The sequence below is a fragment of the Festucalex cinctus genome, chromosome 12 (assembly GCF_051991245.1).
Source record: "Festucalex cinctus isolate MCC-2025b chromosome 12, RoL_Fcin_1.0, whole genome shotgun sequence".
Lineage (NCBI taxonomy): Eukaryota > Metazoa > Chordata > Actinopteri > Syngnathiformes > Syngnathidae > Festucalex > Festucalex cinctus.
In genome coordinates, this window is record NC_135422.1 from 15316736 (window position 1) to 15341033 (window position 24298).

The 24298-nt window shown below is 37.3% G+C and overlaps 1 protein-coding gene across 5 annotated transcripts; it reads right to left on the reverse strand.

The window, feature by feature from the left end:
• Positions 1 to 1021: 1021 nt before the first annotated feature.
• dtnbb (dystrobrevin, beta b) lies at positions 1022 to 23862 on the reverse strand. 5 transcript variants are annotated; one of them, XM_077537815.1, is made up of 20 exons: positions 23493 to 23862; positions 22426 to 22474; positions 21728 to 21795; positions 20691 to 20771; positions 20375 to 20588; positions 18916 to 19001; positions 18295 to 18449; positions 17909 to 18014; positions 17505 to 17671; positions 16336 to 16460; positions 11312 to 11386; positions 8840 to 8930; positions 8472 to 8560; positions 8186 to 8299; positions 7009 to 7105; positions 6868 to 6888; positions 6627 to 6786; positions 5664 to 5753; positions 5511 to 5564; positions 1022 to 5140 (listed from the first exon to the last, which is right to left on the reverse strand). In XM_077537815.1, the coding sequence occupies exons 3-20, from the start codon at positions 21792 to 21794 to the stop codon at positions 5115 to 5117; spliced, it is 1818 nt and encodes a 605-aa protein (XP_077393941.1). In that variant the 5' UTR covers position 21795; positions 22426 to 22474; positions 23493 to 23862; the 3' UTR covers positions 1022 to 5114. The 5 variants fall into 5 exon arrangements, with proteins under 5 accessions (XP_077393941.1, XP_077393938.1, XP_077393940.1 ...); XM_077537812.1 differs by lacking the exon at positions 11312 to 11386 and having other exon boundaries at positions 23497 to 23862; XM_077537814.1 differs by lacking the exon at positions 11312 to 11386 and having other exon boundaries at positions 17909 to 18011.
• Positions 23863 to 24298: the final 436 nt, after the last annotated feature.

Consider the following 24298-nt stretch of genomic DNA (forward strand, 5'->3'; position numbering starts at 1 on the left):
CAGCGGAGCCGACACGCTGCCTCGATAGGACGCCGCCGGGTCCTAACGCTCGCCCTTTTAAGCGCACAATGCAGTCTGTAACCGCTGTATTCAGCTCTTGGAAGTGCTTTCGCTTTAAATGTCACTTATTCATTCAACTAAAGTTACACTTTAAAACAACGTGGCGAAATGTTTTCATGTATTAATGCTTTTAATTATAATTGCCCTTGTCATAAAAATATTTATAATCTAATGGAAACCGGATCGAAGGTTTAAAGATTTGAGGTTACTAAAAAAAATGTGACACAAAAAGACGGTGGTCGCCTCCTGGTGGCTAGCTACGGGAAAGCTAGTTGCAAGAAAAAGAATTGTAATGTCATCATTATCATCAAGCAACAACAAGCATGTATTCAAAATGTAGTTTTTGTTTTAAAGTAAATTTGTAACCTTTTTTTAAATCACAAAGTGTAAAAAAACAAAAAACAAAAAACAAAACTCTAAATTTCTCCCAAAAGGATATATATAAAAAAAACTTAATAATGAAATTCAAGTAGGCCTACTACTAATAATATTAAAATGCAAATAAAACATTTAATCATACAGACAAGTGATATTTTGTTACAAATGTGAAACTTAAAAAAAAGCGAAACTTAAAAAAGATATACTAAAAAAAAAAAAAAGTGTACATTACACTTTGTAAAATTATTTCTACTCACCCTTTTTCTGACGAATGCAGTGACCACTTCACGGACTTCTTTATGAATGGCAACACAAGATGGCCGCCAGTGGCGTCACTACTCGCTACTGCGAGTAAGCGGCAGTCATTGGCCACAACCAGGGACTTGTATATGAATGGACTAACAATGAGAGGCTCTCATTAGACCAGACAGGGATTCTGGCGTAAAACATGCACTGATAAGTGTTTTCAGCCAAAACACAAGTTGTGAACAATTGTGGCAATGTAGGATGGCTGCTCCTGACATGGACTGTCTCGCGAGATTTGTCAAAATAACTCGACACCACTGCTAAATAATATTTTAAATCTCTTTTTTAATATCTCACATTTGATTTATTTACAAAAAGGCTAGTGGCCTTTATTTTCTCACGTAAAGTGTTTGAAAATGAAACAAAACATATAGCAGAAGCATAAACACGCACACAGACTTCAATAAATAACATTTGTTTTTTTGCACATTGTTTGAAAGTAACAATAATAATATTTTTTTTTAAAAAGAATCCCACCGCTTGTGTTTCCAATGAGCTCAGCTTGTATAGTAAATAAAGTTTGTTGTTGTTTTTTTTTAGCGTCTTCCATTTAAATGCGAGCATGTCCAGGCATTATGTGAATGATTGATGGTGACATCGACACACACACACCCACATAAATTTGAACGCGGACATTCCGTTTGGCACAAACGTCAACGAGAACACAACCGACCATCGAAGTCACACAAAAAAGGCCAAAAAGCAGGACAAAGTGGAACAACGACAAAAAAAGTGGAGCTTGTTTTGTTTTTCTGTTTTTTTTTGTTTTTTTCTGGGGTTTTTTCCTTAACACAGTGTTTGGCGCTTGTAGAAGGTGCTGGACTCTCAAAATCAGGGGTTGGCACATTTTTTGGACTCAAGGGCCACATTTCACTTTTTAAGGAGGAGATGGGCCAGTATAATTGAAGATCAGGTTAAAAAATAAAACAAAAATAACATTTAAAAAAAGTAACATTTAATTTCATAATTTCATCATATAATTATCACTTAAAAATTGTTGAAGGAAAATAAATGTGTGAAATGTGGATGTAAAACTAATTTCTTTACCATTTTTTTCATTAAATTATTTACAATAAATAAAAAATAGCCTATTATTTGAATAGTGTAGTAAATATTTGCAATTACATTTGAATTCGTTTTACTAATAAATAAAAATGAAATTAATTATGTTAATTTAATTACACTTATAAATGTCAAAGTGTTGATTTAATATAATTGAGGATAAGTGGGTCAGATAATGGATGGGTGGATCATTTTTTTCTTCTTTGAAAACAACTTGAGAAAAAAAGCTAAAGGAAAGAAGATAAAAAAGAAAAAAGGAATTTTTAATGTTTTTTTAATTCAGTTTATTGTAATACAAAATGAAAAATAACCTATTATTCATATACAGTAATTTAATAAAAATGAATTGATACATTTAAATAAATTTTAAATTACATTATAATTAAATATTAATGTAGTAACAAAAAAAAAAGTAAAAATGTGTTGTAATTTATTCCCACTTTTAATTTCATCATTTATAGTTAATATAATTATCACCTAAAAATTGTTTGAGGAAAATAAATGTGTTAAATGTGAATGTAAAACTGATTTCTTTACCACTTTTTTTCCATTGAATTATTTACAATAAATAAAAAATAGCCTATTATTTAAATAGTGTAATAAATATTTGCAATTATTATTATATTATTATAATGTATTTATTTACAATGAATAAAAAATAGCCTATTATTTAAATAGTGTAATAAATATTTGTAATTACATTTGAATTTGTTTGACTAAAATAAAAATGTAATTAATTACATTAATTTAATTACACTTATAAATGTCAAAGTATTAATTTAATATAATTGAGGATAAGTGGGTCAGATAATGGATGGGTGGATCATTTTTTTTCTACTTTGAAAACAACGAGAAAAAAAGAGAAAGGAAAGAAGATAAAGAAAAAGGGGATTTTTATTTATTTTTTTAACAAATTTTTATTGTAATACAAAAAAGAAAATTAACCTACTATTTATATCATTGAATAAAAACGAATTAATACATTTAAATACATTTGAAATTACATTCTAATTAAATACTTAATATAAATAATATTTAACATAAAAATACAATTTAATTAAAATATTTAATTATTTTAAATTATTTTAATAAAAAAATGTAATGCTAATTAGTAATTACATTAATTACATTTGCAGTTTTCATTTAATTAAATTCACTGAATTAAAAAAAAAGTGGTACAAAGGATAACTAAAAGAGAAATAACGGAATAGAAAAAAACAGATCAACTGAAAGCATCTTTTAAATTTAACAGAATGAGCACATTTTAGGGGAAAAAAAATGGATTAAACATATTGCAGGACTGAGGAATGTGTGTGTTCCTGGTGCGCCTGATTAAAGAACGGAGCGGGTCATATGTGGACCATGGGCTGCACGTTGCCCACCCCTGCTCAAAATGGTTTGTGGTCCCGCTCAGCACGTTTCACGCTCCGAAAAGTGTACTCGGAACACATTGCGTTTCGTTTTTGCCGCGGCAGAAATAGTCGCATCAGTAAAAAAAAAAAGACACCAACTGTAACATCGCCAACATGCTTCACCAAAAAAAAAAAAAGCACTTCAAAACATTCCCCTTACACACACACATTCACAGTTAAAAAAAAAAAACAATAAAAAAAAAACAATAAAAAAAAAAACATTTTTACTGACGTGATGGATTTCCGACGGAATTTTACTCCCTTTTCACCCGACCGCTCCCATTTTGTCGCTCTGCAGTCCATGAGCAACTGCTGAACCTCCCATTGCACTTTTTTGCCTCATTCCGTCACTCAAGAAAGCACACACGACACTCAAAACAACGAGTGACGAGTGCTCTCAGTGTTGCGTTCATGCACAGTAGCAGCAACGTAGCGGCTAACGTGGCCTACACAAAAAAAAATATACAAAATTGCCTCTTTTGTTTTGTTTTTAAATCGTATCCTGCTCAAGAACGTATATGTCCGTCGTCGTTTTACGTATTTTTATCGCTGCATTAGAGAAAGCAGGGAAGGATAACTCGGATTTCCCAGCATCCTCGAATGCAACGTGAATGCTAACGTCCCAAGCGTGACGTTTATTGAGAGACGAAGAGTAAAAATGCTTATCAATTTTAGTAAGTGTTACCAAACCATTCAAGTTTGAAAACATTCGCAACTGGCACCAATGCGTCAGATTGACACGATTATCATTATGATACGACGCAAAACAAAATCAACCATTTAGCTATTTGGTGATGCACGCCCATTTTGATTCCTCGTGATACACCTCCTGGTCTGTTTGGAAATATCAACGTTAGCATCTAGCACCAGTACATCCGACTGACACAGAATCTGGCATACATGTTCCCCGGGAAAGATTCTGATTGTGAAAAGCGACCATTTTGATTATCAATTAGAGAAGCAACAAGTAAATGATTTATCGACAACTAATTGATTATAAAAGAATTTCAGCAAATCTCTGATTTGTGTAGTCCGCCATGAAATCAGACTTTTACTTTGGAAGGCAACGATCAATATTTTGCGTATTTTCTGACATGTTACGGACAAAACTAGTAATTGAATGATAATTTGTTTTTGCACTTTTTGCTCCGTCAATTTGAAATAATGTCTCGTTTAAAATTGAAAATCCGATTCATTGATAAAAAACAAAAATTAACAGATCATTTGATTAAGAAATTGTTAGTTTCAGCCCGACTATACTAAAACACAAAACATTCCTTGAAAATATTTGTATCCGGCACCAATTTTCAAGAAATCCGGCATGTGTGTTAACTTCATCACAACAGGAAGCACAAGATTACGAAAAAAAAATGAAACTACACTGTGAAACGCGCACATCGCCGGTCATTTGAAAGTGCATTATTATTATTATTTTTTCTTTCTGGAGTTTTGTGGCCCACTTCCAGGGTTCAAACCCGAACTCCTCGTTGAAAGTGGTCTGGACAGACGTGTGACGATTCATTGCAAGAGTTGGATGAGTTTTGACCCAAACTCTTACCAAAGCCACAAAGTGTTGCCGTAGAAAGCGCACAATAGCAGACACGAATGTCGCTTCATGCAAAAACAAAAAAACAAAAAAAACAAAAGAATCCAATGCTAGTGCTAAAAAGCAATGGGACGGTCGCCATATTGGCGTGGTCAATATGTACATGATGAGTTTGATCTTACAGGACAACACACTGGCTAAGTGGACACCACCTGCTATAACCCTGCAAGGTGTCAAGAAACATTTTTTTTGATGACAGCATGCAGTCGTCTAACGTGCTAATGCCTGGCGGGGGGGCGTCGTGGTCATTTACTGATTGTTCTCGGTTTGACGCTGCACCAGCTCTGGCTTCACTGCTTCTGTACCCGCATGCTGCCTGCACAAAAAAAAAGGGGGAAAAAAAAGCCAGGCTATTTTTAGAGGCGGCAATTTATTCAAAAAGAAATTTATACATGAAGAAGAAGCATTCTTGCTACAAATAAAAGCAGCGTAAGCAGAGTTGATTTTGAAGGATCTGATGCAAATGTGTAGTAGAACCATTTCAAGCACAACATAATCATCGTTTCGTTTTATTGGCATTATTGGAAAAATCAAAACATAATGCATTAATCCTTTGACATCTAAATTTTGTGCGAAGATTTGGTAGTAGTAGTATTCAATCAATTGTTTTACGTATCTTTAACTTTAGTGACTTGGAAAAAATGACTGACTGCTTTTAGATGGTGTTTGAGTTTGGTCTTTTTTACCTCGCTCCCCTCCGTTCCTCATGTTCGTCTCCTCCTCATCTGCTCCGTCGTCCACTTGAAGAATAAAAAGGTAAAAAAAAAAAAAAATGTATTTGTATTTTATTTTTTTTATTCACTTAATGTTTTTCATAAATGCGCTTTGCGTGATTTCACCTGAGTGGAGCTCTTTGACCAGCGACGACATCGTGTTGGTGATTGAGTCGGCAGCCACTAGCAAGTCATTGCGCAGATTCCGAGGTACACCTGACATAAAATTACAATTTTAATCACAGCCAACCATATTTAAAAACAAACAAAACTTTTTTTTTTTTTTTAATTAATAGTTATACCCTCCCACGTATTGTAAACACTTTTAAACTTATCAAAACTACATCTGAACACTTAAAAAAAAACAAAAAACTAATTGCCAGAATAAAATGTATAGAAAAAGTCTGTATACATATGCCTTTAAGAGGCGGGGCCTGGAAGCTCAACTTACAAGTAACTTGTCGTACAAATTCTTTGAGATATCAGCCATTGCTTGGGTGATTGTTTTTGTTTTTTTGTTTTTTTTGTCATGAATTGCGAGCACAAATTTGAGTTATGGGCTTAGCAGTTAGCGCTTTAGCGTCAACAAGCTTCACAAGCACCAGTTTAGCAGATAGTAAACAGTTCCTCAAAAAAAAAAAAAAAAAAAAAAGTAGTTTCTTTCAAGCCATTCATTGCCAACCCCTTTTTAAGTTTACTGCGAAACTAAACATAAAATAAGAAAATTGTACATGTACTGAACAAAACATTAACTTTGTTTTATGGAGGTGTGTTAGCTTAATGCTAAACACAATGTAAAATGCCATCAACCGGCTAATGAAACTAGCATGGATGATGCTGTAGCAAAACATGTAGATAAAGTATATGATTATACTGCCCCTGGTGGCCAAAGTGTGTGCCACAGAATGAGCAGCACAATGCTCAATCAATTATCATGATCTGTTTAACTCTTCACATGATATTAAACTATGTTTGGATTATTTTGTTTGTATCAAATACAAGATAGAAGAGTACTATTTTTTTTATTTCTCTTATCTCAAAACATATCACGAGAATTCCCGTAAACCAGCTCACTTTTCACGGACTCACCCTGAGCGAAGTCCTCCAGCACGTCGCCCCCGAGGCCCGCCATGCAATCCTGGGGCGTGTGCGTGGGCGTGGAGCCGGCCGAGGTGGAGCGTATGGGCATGGGCATGGAGCAGCCTGCCCCGTGGCTGGGCGATGAGTGGGGGGAGCCGCCCGACTGGGACTGAAGACCACAATCGGCGGATTAGGCACAGCATTACAGCGCCACCTAGCATGCGTGCAAAATACACGACGGTCCACTCACCGCCTGCTTCTGTTCCTCATCCTGTCAGCCAGCGCGTAGAAGACGGATAATTTTGTTAATAAAAGTCGTGCACCCGGAAGGAGAAAGGTGTTAGTGTGCCACGTTAACAGATGATGGAAGTGCTTTTGATTCGATTGGAACCTTGAGAAGCCTCATGAGTCCCTCCAACTGCACCATGAGCTCCCGCCGGCTCTCCTGCAAGGCCGACATGCGCCTCTCCAGCTCGTCCTTCCTGTGTCTGACAGGGACATCAATGCACAGGTCGGTTCATATTAATCTATAGGGTAGTCACAGCCCATAAGTTTGTCCACGTTTTATGTTACAGCCTTAAACAAAATTAAAATACTTTTTTGGTATTTTATGACAAGCTTCATTTTTTTTGTGTCTAATAGTTTCTGTTGTTTCTATAATTTTCTTGTTTATTTTTTTTGTCAAATATTTGCACTTTTTGTGCCAAATTTCCCTGTATTTTTGTCAAATTATGTAACTTTTTTGTCAAATATTTGTACATTTTTGTCTAATATTTCTGTCTAATACTGATAATTTTTTAAATCTTCGTTTTTGTCTAATGTTGTGTTGTGTTTTCAATTTTTGTTTTGTTTTGGTCATTTATTTAAAAATAAATCCAAAAATATTTTGTAAAATATTTTGGGTTTCTTTATTATTATTATATATTTTCAAAAAGATTTTAGAATATTGTCTTTGTCAAATATTAATTTTTTTAAGTACTTTGTTTTTTTTTTAAATTGATCTAATCCTTTTTTTTCTTTTAAAGGGATACTTGACTCTTTGAACCATTTTCAGCAGTGAAAAGTTAATATTTTGTCCAGAATGAATTTGATAACTTCAATATTTTTAATAAACAACTTTTACCTTTAAAACCTTTAAAACATTTAAACCTTTAACCTTTAAAAGGTCATTTTTCTACTTGCTGTCAACTGATGATGACATCACCTGTGCTTACTAAGTAGGTAACGGCCAATCATGGCTCAGTTGGCTGACCAAACCCAGAAAACAGGTGAGCCATGATTGGTCATTAACTACTTCCTCAGTACATGTGATGTCATCATCAGTTGACAGCAAATAGTAAAATTACTTTGTATAGGTACTAACTGTACATGAAAAATAATGACTTTACCACATTAATTATAGACAAAATGTTAACTTTACTGCTGAAAATGGCTTAATGAGTCAAGTATGCTTTTAAACAGTTTTCTTGGATTTTCCTCATAATATTTGTGTTTTTTTATTTTTATATATTTTTTTAAATCTTACATTAGGTGAATTTCTTTGAAGAAAAGTGCTTGCAAGTTGTTACCTGAGCAGCCTGAGTTCTGTCAGGAGCGTGGGGTTCTGCTGGGCCTTCTCCGGCGTGGGCTGCGACGCCTGCTCGTGCTCCAGACGAAGCCGCTGGATCTCCTGAAGGATCTCCCTGAACAAGATGTGACACACTTGTTGGACACTTAGGGTAAAATTAAATCATATATTCACTGACACTTTATTCAGAGAAAAAAATGAACTATAATATATTAATACTGTAATATTTGTTGTTGTTTATTTAACCAATTTTCTGTTAAAAATCAAACGTGTTTTTTTTTCCCCACCTGTTTTTGTTCTCCAGCTCGGCAATCAGTTGCCTCTGCTGCTTGTTGGCGTCAAAGTTGAACGTTAAGTCGGAGGGAGGACATTGTTGCTATGAAATAAAAACAAAACAAAGCAATAAGTTAATATAAGAGTCAGGTTTGTCACTAATTTGAACTGCTCCTTTAACAAGCCTGACCAGGTTTTTAGTTAATGACATGCAAGGAATACCTTATGTTTATTTTATTTTATTCTCTCGCTTCTGATCAAAATAATAAAACATTAAGATTATCCCAATAAATGAGTGATGGATATGATTAGTGTCCCCCCCCCCCTGATAGGATTTTGCCATGTTATCTCGTATAAAAGTGATCATCAGGTAAATTCTGACCGTGGAGTTTCCCGCCTCGGCCGCCAGGCGTGCGGCGTAGCGGGCGATGAGGCGGTGCTCCTCGTCCAGGCGGCTGGGACTCTCCAAAACGCTGCAGAGAAAGGCGAAAGACTCAGTTGGGACTCACTAGACGGGCATGTAAAAGATTTTGAAAGATGACCATGATAGATAGATAGATAGATAGATGGATAGATGGATAGATGGATGGATGGATGGATGGATGGATGGATGGATGGATGGATGGATGGATGGATGGATGGATGGATGGATGGATGGATGGATGGATGGATGGATGGATAGATGGATAGATGGATAGATGGATAGATGGATAGATGGATAGATAGATAGATAGATAGATAGATAGATAGATAGATAGATAGAAAGATAGAAAGATAGAAAGATAGATAGATAGAATACAGTGCCAACTTCTGATTAAGGACTCATTTGGTCAAATTCTGTCGAACTTCACAACACTTGGAATTTGCCCAAAATGGCTGCTTTGGACCAAAAAGGAATTTGCCCAAAATGGCTGACTTCCTGTTCACTTCAGGTATGGTTCTTTGAGACTATTTTGTGCATGCTCGACCAATTTCGTGTCAATTGGTCAAACTGGTTTTAGGGGCTGATTTTTTTGGGTGCACACTACTGAGGGAATTTACCTGAAATGGCTACTTCACTGCAAAATGGCTGACTTCTTCCTGTTCACTTTCAAACGTGTGTCCTGTTATGCTCTTAACAGAGGGGACATTCACCCATCGAGCGCTACAGTACCGCACGTTTTTCTCTTTTCCCGTCTCCTTTTCAACCAAGGGGTGATTCTTCTTCTGTGGTACACCTGGCCAACCTTCCTTTGAGAAGCTCAACACTGCCCTCTCGGGTAGTGTCCTAAATTGCATCTTATAATAAACTCAATGTGCATAAATGTCATGAATCAAAAGAAAATCTACCATTTCTGGTGCTACATTATGATATACATCATGTCAACCCAATTTCATGTCAATCAGGTCAAACTGGTGTCAGGGGCCGATTTGTTTCTCACTTTCCACGGGGCCAAACAGAGTAAATTCTATGGACATTCATGTTGGGGACCCGTTCAAGTACGTACATTCATCAGGACAACACGTACTTGCAAAAATTGGCTTCACTGTACTAGTAGATCTTCACATGAACGGCAAGCAGGCCGCTTTTATTGCACAGCAGATGAATATTCAGCTGCCAATCTGTCCTTCTGGTCCAACTCAAACCCAAATGCTATTTTCGCGCCTCTTAAAAGACATCTAAAGCACACAATCTGATATGGAGAACAAGAGTAGCAACCTCAAAAGAAAAGCAGAAATGCCAATTAAGAATATTAGCCGTGAAATGTAACGTGTCGGGGCTTAAGAGCACTCTATATTTAGTCGGCGTTCATTTGCTTTCTTTGGTCTTGCAGCATATCTCCACCGCAAAGCTTACAGCGTGTCAGAAGCGTCACGCCGGCTTAATAAACAATTTCTTGCCCCCCAAATAAACCGTGACGCCACCCGCAGGCATCCACGTTTCCAATGACATTTTTAAACATATTTAGGTGGAAGGGCCTTTTTTCACAAAATAAATCCTACACATGACTCTTACGACACGCTCTGCTTTGTTCGTGGCCACTTCGTCACATTGGAGCAACCTGTCTTGACAATCACACTGTGTTTTTATGGTTAAAAAAAAAAAAATTAACACAATGCGTGGAGTCCAGGGTTATTATAGTTTTTGATTTTTTTTCATTTGAGTTAGTTTTTATTTGGTTTTGAGTTTGTTTTTTTAAATTTAGTTTTAATTAGTCTTCCGGGTGGTTAGTTTTTATTAGTTTTAGTTCTTTAATAAATGCTTAGGTTTTAGTTTAGTTGTAGTTAGATTCAGTATTAGTTTTAGTTTTTAAAAAAAATATGTGTATTACTTGTGCGCAATATTTAAAAAACACCATGGGAGCGATGTCATCTGAAGGTGTGTTTCTATTGGCTGCTGCAAGATGACGTCACTTCTGTGTGCCATACTTTCAAACATCATTATTCCGGTTTATATCAAAATAAATCTACTAAAAAAAAAAATCACATTTAAAATCATCCCCAAAATTAATTACCAATGACTAAAATGAAGGACATTTTTTCTATAATTATAGTTAATTTTATAAACATGAAATGTAGTTTTGGTTACTTTTCATTTTTTTTTAAATTATTATTATTTTATTTCGTTAACGAAACTGTTTTTTGGAATTTTAGTTTTAATTTTTTCCTTAGATTTAGTTAACTAAAATAACCTTGGTGGAGCCTGAAAACCTGAAACGGGGTCGCAGAGTGTTGTTCTGAAATGTCAATCCATCAAAGAAGAAAATATTCAGCATGATCACATTTTTTTTTTTTTTAGATTTTAGAGATGCATTGATACAAAATGAAATCCCTGACACTTGGGCCAACATCCTGACTGGAAGGAGGGGCTTACCTCTCGGTGGGAGCAGCCGCCCCAGAGGACATGAGCATTGTGTCGCTCATGTGGTCGGCCGCTGCTTTGGGCTGACTACAAGACAAGATTAGAGCGCTTTCAGGGCTCCTTCAGGGACTGCTATCAATCAATAATCAATCACACGAGTGAGGCACAATCAGGTTTTGAGTCAAAGGATTCCCACTCAAGCTGTGCGTCACAAAACGTCCCTCGTTTTCGCCACTTAATAGCTTTGTCGCGACTCAACCAATTTGCAATCAATCAAAAGAAAATGTGCGGCGCGTTGTGGGATAGGTGTGCTATTATTTTTCTCACCCCTGAAATATTGTTTTGCTTTTTCTGCAGGAGGGTAAAAAGGCAAGGTCGTGGACAGAGAATTGCTGCGATGCTCCAGCGTGGCTGAAGAGAGATCCAAAGACACTCCGGTGGGCATACTTGCATATTAATTGACTCATTGGTAAGAATTTGGACGATTATGTGAAATCGACGGTTGATTGATGATGAAACAGTGCAATTAAAATGGACACTTTTCTCTTATTTATTTTTTCTGTTCATATTATGAAACTACAGTATGACTTGTTGCTGCTGTGTTCAACTGTACACTTTTGCCTGAAATAAATGAAAATGATGATGATGACACTAAATGGGCACAAATTTCTAATTGATCAAATTATAAAATGCAAAATATTGTTCTGCTTTTTCTGCAAGAAGAGTTCGGTCGATTATGTGGCATTGATGTTTGATTAATCATGTCTTGAAGGGATTTTAAAACTGCAGCTTGTTTTAATAAATGGCTTTGTTGTTGCTCAACCAATTCCCGATCAAATCACAGGACAAAAAGTGGAACGTGCTCAGGCCAAAACGAAGATTGTTTTTCTCGCCCTTCCAAAATATTATGCTTTTTTTGCAAGAAAATCTTGGTCAATTGAACGGAACTGATGGTCGACTAATCGTGTCTCGAATTATCATCATTCAGCATTGTTTGTGTCTTTGGCATTTCTCTCAGCATTCACATTTCGGAGGGGGGAATTGCAATGCCGAGTTTCGAGTGGGTAATCAATCGCATAATAGCGGGCAAGGAGACATTATTACCACATAAAAGGCAGCGAGAGCCCCATTATGATGATTTGTCCCGTTCAGCATTTCGGAGGTGGCAATAGAAAGATATTTATATCCACTTTGAGGCACTTCTGTCGAGTTTCAGCATTCTACTTGACTAGTCTGCATTCATTTAACCATCAAAACATTCCCAGGAGGAAACAAATTAAATGTAAACATGTGACAAACAGTAAAGCCCGCAATCACCGCTCAGCTTACCTCCGCCAAGGAGAGAAGGCGCCTGCCCGCTTGCCAAAAAATAAATAAATAAAATACATCCGAGTCTGGGCTACTACGCTGAGGCTGTGGCTGCTACCGTCTCCACGGAAACTCAACGTTGGTTCTCTCCGGCACTCTCTCTCTCTCTCTCTCTCGCTCGCCCACCCTGCCCGACTGCCTGTCCTTTTTTCCCGCCTCTCCCAGCAGATCTCGAATAAAAAGCTCGGGTTTGTCTCCCCTGTGTTTCTGCATCAGTCTCAGTTTGCCCAGAAAACAGCATGTTGAACACGACTGACGTGTTTGCATTCTTTGGGGCACGAATAATTCTGCCCCACAGATTCTGCCTAGTAACAAGGGTCGCCCTCCTGGGTTACTTTTCCTGCCACCCCTCCCTGTCCTCTCTCCATTTTTTGGGGCAGCAAAGCCATCTGACTTAAGTCACTTCAGAAAGCGCATAATGGACATGGCTGATGTCTTTCCTGTTCTTTTATCAGGGTTGATGTCCAGTAAATTCTGCCTAGCAACTACGGTGACTGCCCTCCGCCAAGTAAACAAGCACAGTAAGCATAGTTGGTAGGTCTTTTTTTTCTTCTTCTTCTTTCAAATTAAGCTTAGGCCACAAAGAATTCTGCCCACAAAAAGTCACCAGTAACAATTTGAATTTTTACCTGTCCAAGATGGCAAACCTCAGAAACACTTGTAAGCTGCCTTTCTGTATTTTTCAGCATCAGAATCCAGCTTCTCACCTGGTTTGACTAACTGCAGTATTCTTAATGAATTAGCAAACTAAATAAATAAAAACAAATGAAAAGTATGTTGTCGAGTAGAAATCGGAATAAGGCTGTAACCTAATAAAATGTGAAAACAACGTAAGCACTGTGAATATTTCCCAGATGCTCTTTACATAATTGAATGGTCGTATAAATAATTATGCACAGCAGAGGTGAAGTGGGGGGAAATGTTCCTGGTGAATGACAAAGCTTTCCTTGAACTTGGCGTGCGGCAGGGTCAAGCCGGAACGTTAACTTCCCCTCGCTGTCGCCATATTTCACGGTTTGTGGCCCTGGCGGGGCTAAAAATAAAATAAAAAAAATAAAAAACGTCATGCATAACCAACCACGTCTCACCCTGCACTCCCGAGGTCATTTCATCCCGAATCATAAAAAGCCAATGGACTGCACTCACTGCAAAGTGAATTACGTCTGCTGGGTCTAATCTTAATGGCTCTGCTGGAGCAAGGCACGGAAAGGCCTTCAGGAAAAAAAAGAAAAAAAAAAGTCATTTTTGTACCAGCAGAGGGTGCTGAAGTTCCTGCTACCTCTCTCTGTCCAGTGCCCTACCAGCACCACCGGTTGAATAGTTCTTGCAACTGACCCAATTTGTCTCTTGAACAGCCTGGGTGAAAGTTACTGGAGTATTCATTTTCTTTGGGGCACAATTTATTTTGCCCCATACAGTCAAGCAACATGATCCAACTAGATCCACACATTAAAAATGATTTGCATGCACTAAGCTGATGACAATAAAGAGCCTTATTTTGTTCTTTTATTGGGCTTGGCAACTCTATGCAATTAACTTACCATTCAGTTAAAAAAAAAAGAAAAGAAAAAGAAAAGTCTATTGCATTCATGATGAATTCTACCTAGCAACAAGGCTACCAAAGTTTATGCTGTGGAATAATTTTTGTTTAATTGTTACCATGATAACATCTTGACTGCTTACTGTAATTTAATTGTGTGTTGATTATTATTATTATTATTATTATTATTATTATTATTATTATTATTATTATTATTTTATCAGCTGCAGTTATCATACGTATGACTTCTTTCTCTTCCACTTTCATTTCTTTTATAAAGAATGAAATAAAAATTTTGAATTGAATTTAATTGACCTCGGCCCTGAGTTGCCTGGGAAACAACATGCAACTGGCATGACTACCCCCAACACCCCCACCCCTTTATATCTTGAGGGCAACACTGATTGTGCCCCAGAGACTCTGCCTAGCAACCAGCATGTGTCAACGAGCAAGACTCAGAGCATTTCTGCTTAAAACAAAAAAAAGAAACAATTTTGAAACATTAAGATGCAGTACCTTTAAGACGAAGGAGAGGGAGTTGGCTGTTTTTGTGCTATTTTTAGTGCTTTAAAGGCTGTAGCCCAAGGCAGGTAAGAAGCGAGTCTTGCTGTATTTTGGATGGAACATTCTGGAAACACACATCACCCCCCCCCCCCCCCCCCCCACACACACACACAAAAAAACAAAAAACAAAAAAACTTTGAAGGCAAATCCCAGGAAAACGCGACTGACAAAAAGTCTGCGAGCGTGGCTGTCAGATGCCAGTAAAAATGTTAAAAACAGCATCTGCTGGATTTTGGCAGCTGGAATCAAAGTCAGCGCTCACATAGTGGAGAAGGTTGGATGGAAACAACAGCAGCGACTCTCCGTAGACAATTCCTCGCTTGGCAGTATTTGAAACTCTCGCTCCTCGAATGTCTCATCAATGAAAGTCAAAGTGGAGGCTTGGCGGGGTGCCAGTGAACGATCCCGTTTGGGGAGGCGGGGCTGGGGAACAAATGCGGGAACGGCTGGCGGAGGGAATTTGCAGGGGGTTTTTTTTTTATATTATTTTAGAAATACCGACTCTTTCGATGACTATCAATTATTTCTAATAATTTTAAAAAAAAAATAATTTTTAACCAATTCTTTTTTGCCGCTTCCGTAGTTCAAAACACAGCTTACATGAACATGGCTGGAAACAGAGAGGAGCTAGCTAGCTTGCAAAGCACAGTCAGTGTTGCCAAGTTAGTGACTTGTTGTTGGCGCTATACTGTGGCAGTTTGACATATCGGCGAAACATCATCATCTGAGTCAAAAAGAAAGGTCTTTGTTCACAATTTGTTTTGTCATTTTGTTAAATGCAAGGTTCTATATCAAAAGTACTAGCGGTATCGGTACTCGGTATTAGTGACTACTCATATTGGCATTGGTCTGGAAAAAACAAGTATTATCGAACATCTCTACTAATTCCCACTAAGGAAACCAAATGACAACCAAATGACGGCGACACCAAAAAAAAAAAAAAAAAAAAAAAAAAAAAAAAAAAAAAAGACATTGAAGTCATACATAATTGTGAGTAAATGGACTCACTGATCTACAGAAGAGGATTAGGGACAGAGAGGAGGTGGGGGGGGGGGGGGCGGGGGATTGGCAGTATTCTCATTTTATTCTCAGAATTCTGACTTTTAAGTGAGTTTAAACTCTGATTTTATTTACAGAATTCTGACTTGAAATTCTGACTTTAAAGTCAGAATTTTGAGAATAAATTCAGAATGCTGATTTGAAAGTCAGAATTCTGTGATTAAAGTCAGAAGAATTATCACAGAATTCTGACTTGAAATTGTGGCTTTAAAGTCAGAATTTTGAGAATAAATTCAGAATGCTCACTTGAAAGTCAGAATTCTGTGTTTAAAGTCAGAATGCTGAGAATGAAGTCAGAGAATCCTGCCTTTTTTTCCTCTTCACTGACCCTAATCCTCTTCCGTACTGCAGATGATTTTAAAATTTTATATATATATATATATATATATATATATATATATATATATATATATTTTTTTTTTTTTTTTTTAAATCTGACTTATGATTTTATTGTTCATTTTTATAACGCTTATAAGAAGGTCGTATATGAAAGTTGAAGACTTACACATTGTGAGGGGGCTCCTGAGGTCGCTCGGCCTGCTCGGGGAACACGGGATGCGGCGGTTCGCCAATGGGAACGCAGCCCAGGGATTTGCTGATGGCGTGGCTCAGCTTCTTGGCAGGAGACTTCTGCAAAAGACAAGGAACGGATGCCACAATAAGGATGACGGCGTCAGCGTGTTGCCACAGCGACAGAGCAGATCCCATTTGCATTAAGTAGGTCAAGATTGGCATTGACCGCATTTCGTCAAACAGTGGCCTCCCCTCGAATAAAACTTGAAGCTAACGAACGCCTCTCTCAAGCACTTATCAACTTATGCCAAAAAAAATGCTTCACTCAAGCAATTAGCTTAAGACAAATAACTTCCTCAATCAACTCAAGACTAGTAAACGCATCCCTCAAATATCAACATAAAATAAACTCCTTCAAACAATCATTAACTTAAAATGAATAAATGTCACCCCGAATAATCATCCCAATAAAAATAAATGCCTCCCTCAAATAATCATCAACTGAAAACAAAGAAACATCTCCCTCAAGTAATAATCAACTCAAGATGAAAAGACATCTTCCTCAAAGAATCAACTCGTGACAAGTACGTCTTACTCAAGCAACTATCAACCTAAAACGAATAAATGTTACCCTCATTTGAGAAATATAAGTGCCTCCCTCAAATTATCATCATTATAAGAAAAATGCCTCCCTCAACCATCAACATAACACAAACTTCTCCTTCGAACATTCAAAAGGTCACCCTCAAATAGACACCTTAAGAAAAATAAATGCCACCCTCAAATTGTTTTTCATTATAAGACAAAATAAACTCCTAACTCAATCATTCATAAGAAAAATAATCACCTCCCTCGAGCAGTTATAAACACGAAAAAAATACCCTTCTCAAATATTTATCTACGTAATACAAACACCTCCCTTAAATAATTATCAACTTTTCGATAAATAAGTATCTCCCTCAAGAAACAATCCCTGTACGGCAAACAAAAGCTCCCCTAAAATAATTAGCTGCTCACAACCAGTAAATGGTTTTAAGTGGTATCCTCAAACAACCATTGCCTGAAAAATAAAAGCCTCACCCAGACATCACTTTAAGACAGATAAACACCTCCTTCAAATCATCAACACAAGATGGCGTTAATTTTTGGTTTGCTCGTTACCCAGGATGAGTGCTCCTTCATCTGGTGCTGGTTGCTGTGGGGTCCGTTGGCGTGGCCTCTCCAGAAGCAGCTCTGGCACAGCTGGTATCCGTGGCACTGCTGGCAGCGATAGCGGAAACCCATCATGCTCTCGCTGCGGCAATACGAACACTCCACGGGATGGAAGACTGGAAATAGTGTTCAGGTTCGGTTTTATGCTTCGTATACATAGAAATATTCAATATTCATACACAAGGTTCGTTCTAGTTCTGGTTTGGGTTAAGTTTAGACTTAGGCTCAGCTAGGTAATGACTTCAGGGCACTGATTTTAGTCATATTTATGTTCGGGTTCCGGTGTTACTAAATTAGGATTCTGATTCTGATCTAAGATCGAAACTAGGTTGAGAAAGTACAAACAAACGTACCATTTTCGACGTTAGCGAGTCGGTGCATGAGCGGCAGCCATACGAGGCATTGAGGTGGCGGGTCCGCCATCAGGACGTCCAAAAACGTGTTCAGCGTGATCTTCTTCTGGATGCAAACACACACATGCACACGCACACGCACACGCACACAAAAGAAGATTTCCCACCATTAAGGTGACCTATAACCTGTACAACTCAATCTTTTCCGGGGGAGTAAAAATAAAAAAATAAAAAATAAAATGACGTCATAGCGTTGCAAAAGTGTGCACATCCTCTTAAAACTTGGATGGGCTGTTCAAAAATTGACCCATCACATTTAACCTCATGTTAAATGGGAGTCATCACATCCCTCACATCATTTAAAAAGTGTAATGTGGCCCTCCCACCTGCTGGGGGAAGCACGTCCTGAGCGAGTGCTCGGTGTACCCGAAGGAGGGCCCCTCAAAGACTGCGGTGGGAAGCTTGAGCACCTCTCGAAGGAACTGGTCGAACTTGGCGAACACCATCACGCCGCTTGAGTCCGACATCTGAGAGAAAATGTCTGCCAGGTAACACAAAAAAAAAAAAAAAGAAAGAAAGAAAAACTTTTAAGTCTATGTCATAGAACGATAGGTGAAACAACAGCGCCCCCTGTGTGGTCAAAGTGTGCAATGACAGAAGCCACATGATTTTTTTTTTTTTTGTGCTTGTTATAAAATAAAAGAACCATTTCAATTAATGTACAAATTCATATTTTTAGAGTCAAAAAGTTGCAATAATATAAGAATAAAGTCTTACATTTTCAAGATAATCATCATAATATGAGATAAAGTGCACATTTGTTCTAAAAAAAAAAAAAAAATTCTGGTCATACAGATGTCAGATTTACGTGATGACACGCCGATCCCCATATGCAGCCTGTCCATACTTTTTTTTAAGTGATCCGACCAAATAATTTTTTTTGTAAATTGATATGTGGCTCCCCAAGCAAAGGCTCGCGTACCCACTGTGTGCATAAATGTACTTACAGCGTAGTTTGTCCACTATTTTTCCCCCACACATGGTTGCCAGCATTGCTTTCATGGAGAACACCGTCAACTTGCCGTGGCTCTCACTGCACAAAGACAAACAATTATTATTATTATTATTTTTTTGAGTGTTAAGTGTTTTATTTACAACTTTGAGTTTGAAAAGAGACTTTATGAATGCAGTATTTAGATTTTCACTTTGTTTGCCTTTTTTTTTTTGTGTCCACCCTTTGACTTTACATTTACACACCACATCTGGTGACACTGTGTTATACTGCCACCCGGTGGTCACACAACAGAAGGCGCAGCAATTAATTTAACACATTTTTTGAAACATTATATTTAATTGTGGGGCCCGACTAATATTTATTTTTTGAGGCCGATGCCAATACCGATACCAATTTTTGGCAGAAAAAAATACAGATTACCGATTATCTATTAAAAATATATTTAATGCATACTTGAAAGGAAAATGAAAAATAAAAACAATAAGAAAGTGAAATAAGAATAGAATAAACTAAAACAATAGAAACTTTAAAAAAAAACAAAAAACAGTAAGAACAAAAACTGACTGTGTGCGTTTTGGCCTTTTGGGGGCAGTGTGGTACCGTACATCCATGGCGTGCACACTTAAAGTGAGTACAGAAGAAAGTTGCTATTGAATTCTATTAAAATAACTTGTTTTTCACACATTGGGAAGAATTTGTGCCTTTGCATAGTATTATCTCATCTGTGGGAATATGTTCCGACAAGATTTGTGTGTGGATATTCGTTATTTGAAGGAAAAACACTCCCGAAGTTGATGCTAACTTCCTGTTAGCATTTACCAACTTCCTGTTAGCGTTAGGCTAGCGATGTTTTAAAAACAAAGCAAGTTTTGTATTAATTATACTGTGGATGTCATTCTTAACGTTGTGTATTTAGTTTTACAGTTAAGTCCAACTGCGGTGTCATTAAACAGCTTAAAGGACGCTTTGGGACAACAGAATAACATACGCTACACACTTGCTAGTTGCTAATGCTACGCAAGCAAAATGGTGCATTCAGGGTATTTTCACAGCGTCGGAAACTTCGCTTTTCTTCGATAACGATAATAATCGTCCATTTTGCCCAATTGGCCAATTGATTTGGCGGATGTTTGAAGGCCAATAATCGGCCGATTATAATCGGCAGTCTTTTAATCGGTTGGGCTTTATTTAATTGTTACTATATGCTTTGGAAAAAGTATATATGTAGATATTATTTATATATTTATAGATTGCTATTTAACTTATTAAAAAGCATCACAAAAATGTTTTTTGATTGTGTCTTGAACGGCTGAATTAAAATCTGATTACAGGACAGTGCAGACAGGATGGTGCGGAACAGGACAAGGCAGGAGATCAGATTATTATTATTTTTTTTTGGGGGGGGGGGGGGGTGGAATAATAATCAGTGATGTTTTGTAGGCAGAGCACACCTGTCATAGGTGGCCACCATGAAGTTGAGCAGCAGTCCGATGGACTGCTCCACGTTGATCTGGTGCGTGGTGGGCAGCCGCTTGTTGAGCTGATAGTAAATGGAGGACAGGATGGTCTCCAGGCGCGACACGTTGATCTCGGCGTGGTGCTCCAGCGTGTTGAGGCCGTTGTCCCGGAAGGCCTCGATCATGTTCCACACGTCCACCAGGTGAACTGATGCCACACACGCGCGCACAAAAAAAAGCAGTCAAAAGGTTTCAAATGAATGTTTTTTTAGCGTTAGCATGCGTAGCTGATGGTCGCCGAGGTTCTCACGGTTGCATCGCTTCTGCACGAATCGCAGCTTGCACGCCGTCCTGTATGTCGACAGTCGGATCACGTCAAAGTTTTGAGCTCCTGAGGAGGAGGAAAACAAAACAAAATGTTATTTTCGTAGTCATTCTGGTCACACAAGTGTACAAAGAGCAAGAAAACAATGTACTGGAATGATTGGAAAAATTACTTTAATTAACCTGTGCTGCTTAACTCATTCAGTGCCATTGACAGCTATACACGTCAAAGTAAGGCTGTGCAATTAATCGAAATTCAATTATAATTTCAATTATTACACTCTACAATTACAAAATCAGCATAATCATAATAATCATAATCAAACTAAAAAGACTATTGTGTTGTTTAAATGTATACATTTGCGCCTTTTTTAAATTTTAAAATAACTAAGTTGATCTTTTTTTTTTTTATCCAAAAGGAACTTACATAAATATAGTGTTTGAAATAATTTTGTCTTAATATTTTTTTTATTTTTTTTATATGTTTACAAATCTTCTTGTTTTGTACCAAAAAATAAAAATAAATAAATAAAATATTGCCCTACTGCACAGTGCATATGCTGCACTCCAACTTTCATGTTTTTGCCAACATAAATAAATATATATAATTATAAATTATGTTTGGTCCAAAACTTAATTATAGTGTTTCTATTTTTTTTAAATTTGGTCCTAATATTTTTAAATGCTTAAACATTTTCTTGTTTTGTGCCAAAACATAAATAACCGTTTGAATAATCGTGATTTCAACTTTTGCCAAAATAATCAGGATTATTATTTTTCCCATAATCGAGCAGCCCTACGTCAAAGATCCATTTTTACTGGGCTGGCAGTGAATGAGTTAATTGGCTATTGAGGAGAGGGCATGGTGGTACAGGGAAGGATGAGGTGGGACAATAAGGAACTGTACAGAACAGGGTATGTCAGAGCAGGGAAGGACAAAACTAAACCAAGCCACATTGATTGTTGCAAACAAACTCATAAAGCCTCCCTGGCGGAGGTAGTAATTCATTGATGTCCACTCACTCATCTCCATGAAGAGCTGCCTTTTCTCCACGGCGGCTTTGCCCCGCTTGCTGCCCTCCTCGATCATCCTGCGGTGGCAGAACAAGATTTACTTATTATTATTGTTGTTGTTATTATTATTCCAGTGGCTTACGTTGTGCTAAGCTAACGAGCTAGTCTAAATGCTTGGTAAAAAATAGATAGATAAATAAATAAATAAATAAATCTGTCATAATATTTTTCCCCCACGATTTTTTCCATGTGTATGCTAATCTAACCAGCTATGTGTGACTAGCTTCTCTAGAAAAAGTTTAGTATATTTATGTATCGACAAAATGGATCACAAAGTAATTTCACTATACTAAGTTAACCGGTTAGTCATAGTTAGCGCTTGTAGCTTCACCTTTTGTGTCATTTGTGCATCCAAATGTGTTGACAAAGGAGTCATTCATGATTTTTGATATGAGACTACGCTAAGCTAACCAGCTGGCAGCTGCCGCTAATGCTAAAAGCGAGACGTGCTAGTATAATAAACAAATGACTTCTCTTGTCTGAACATTATTAATTGCTCATCTGAAGCGTGGGAGTGCTCGTAGGTGGATTATTTTTAGCCTTTCCAAAGCGTCCAGCTGGACTGTTTCTACACTTGTTGTTTTCCCATTCGGTAATGGGTTAGTGGTGGCTATGGCTAGCGCTTGATTGATAACAAAAAGATGTACCTGTCGGTGTCTCAACGTCACGCAAACTGAAACTTTTTCGACTGTGAGCCTGAAAAAGAGAAGAAGAAAAATAGACACATTCCATGAAAACTTCATGCATCTTGCATTAAAATAGTGTCAGAAAATAGTTATCATACATTACAAATTTTACACACGCATTGATTATGATCATCATACGAAATAAAATATTGACAGTCATTTTTTTATTTTAAAATGTGCAATTAAAACTGTAATTAATATAAAATTATATATATATATATGTTTTATTTAAGTATAAGCTATCAAAATAAACAATGCAATGCTTAATTATATAAAAATAAAATGTATATGTTTTTAATAGTCATCTACTATTAGAATTAATTAAAAAAACGTATTTTCAATATAAAGACATTATACTATATTAATACTATATTTGATTATAGTAAAATAAAAGGTAGATAATGTAGTCATAAATCTGTAAACTTTAAAATACTAACGTATTTGAGGGAAAAATACTTGTACTAATATACTTTTTCGATTATTAATTTACATGTTGACATATGGTAAATGGACTGCTCTTATATGCGTACAGTGTTAGTGAATTATAATGTAAACGTGCTTCACACCAAAGCCACACATTCTAGTCACATTTGAGCAAATGCAAAAAGGTACGCAAAACTTAATGTGCAGAACATTGATTGTGTAAATATGCTGCATTATATTACAGTGCATTAAGTATTTAGCGTATATTTAGCAAGATAAACTGAAACGTTGATTTATGTTGCCAAGAATTGACTGCATGGAAACAGCCTGCTTGTGTGTTGCGTTCAAGTGCATTTTTTATGACATAATAAACGACGAATGTGCGAGTGACATCATCGCTGCTGCTTCACGGTGCATTCACGTACAAACCGCACCTTCAGCATCCGCTTGACGCTGCTCTGCGGTATCTCGCAAAAAAAAAAAAAAAAAAAAATCACCCGTTTAGCGACCATGACGCACACCCAAACGTCCCATCTCTCTACTAGTGACATCATAATCACGGTATCGTAATCATAATCGTCCCTAATAACGTGTCTATCGCTCACCGACCGGCGACGAGGAAGCTGGCCTCCAAACCCGCAGTTAGAGCACCGTCAGCATCCTCCGCTGCATCAGCACCAGGATGGATGTTTCAAAAAAAAAAAGAAAAAGAAAGAAAGAAAAAAGAAAAAGAAAAAAAAAAGCAGAGGAGGGGAAAAAAATGATCCAGCCACTCTTCTCGTCTCACAGTAGCCTACACGACAACCGGAAGAAGCGTCTTGGACCGCCGCACATCAACGTCATCGTCGTGGTTGCCGTCGTCTCGGTTGCCTCCGATAGCCCCCGGAGCACTGCGGTGGTGGTTAGCCGCGCACCCGGACGCGCCGCTCGGCATAGTCAGCGAGCCAGGCGGCGGCGGCGGAGATGCCATGCGCGGTCACCTGCTTCTCTGTACGCATGCGCACAGCCAAGGCGTTTTAAAGGAGCACCGGATTACGATACTGACATGCACACAATAAAATGAATGACTACATAATAACGTAGGATGAAATGTTTCATTATTTCAGTATTCTGACTTCAATATTTATTCAGTATTTGCCTATTTATTGAATTATTCCTTTTATTCAAAATTTTTATTACACATTTTAATGATTAACAAGAATTTGTGCATGCACAGTATGGAATGTAAATGTCCATCCATCCATTTTCTTGACCGCTCATTCCTCACAAGGGTCGCGGGAGCCTATCTCAGCTGGCTTCGGGCAGCAGGCGGGGTACACCCTGGACTGGTTGCCAGCCAATCACAGGGAATGTAAATTTAATAATATAAATTGAACCTCTGCATGAATTTTCTTAGTTTTTTTAAAGTAAA

What these genes read in the sequence shown, in the direction of transcription:
- dtnbb (XM_077537815.1), bottom strand. Translation starts at nt 21,794, where the DNA reads ATGATCGAGGAGGGCAGCAAGCGGGGCAAAGCCGCCGTGGAGAAAAGG. An exon ending in AATAGTGGACAAACTACGCT is followed by an intron (nt 18,450 to 18,915) that starts GTAAGTACATTT and finishes GTTACCTGGCAG; the next exon opens with ACATTTTCTCTCAGATGTCG. An exon ending in ACTCGCTAACGTCGAAAATG is followed by an intron (nt 17,672 to 17,908) that starts GTACGTTTGTTT and finishes CACTATTTCCAG; the next exon opens with TCTTCCATCCCGTGGAGTGT.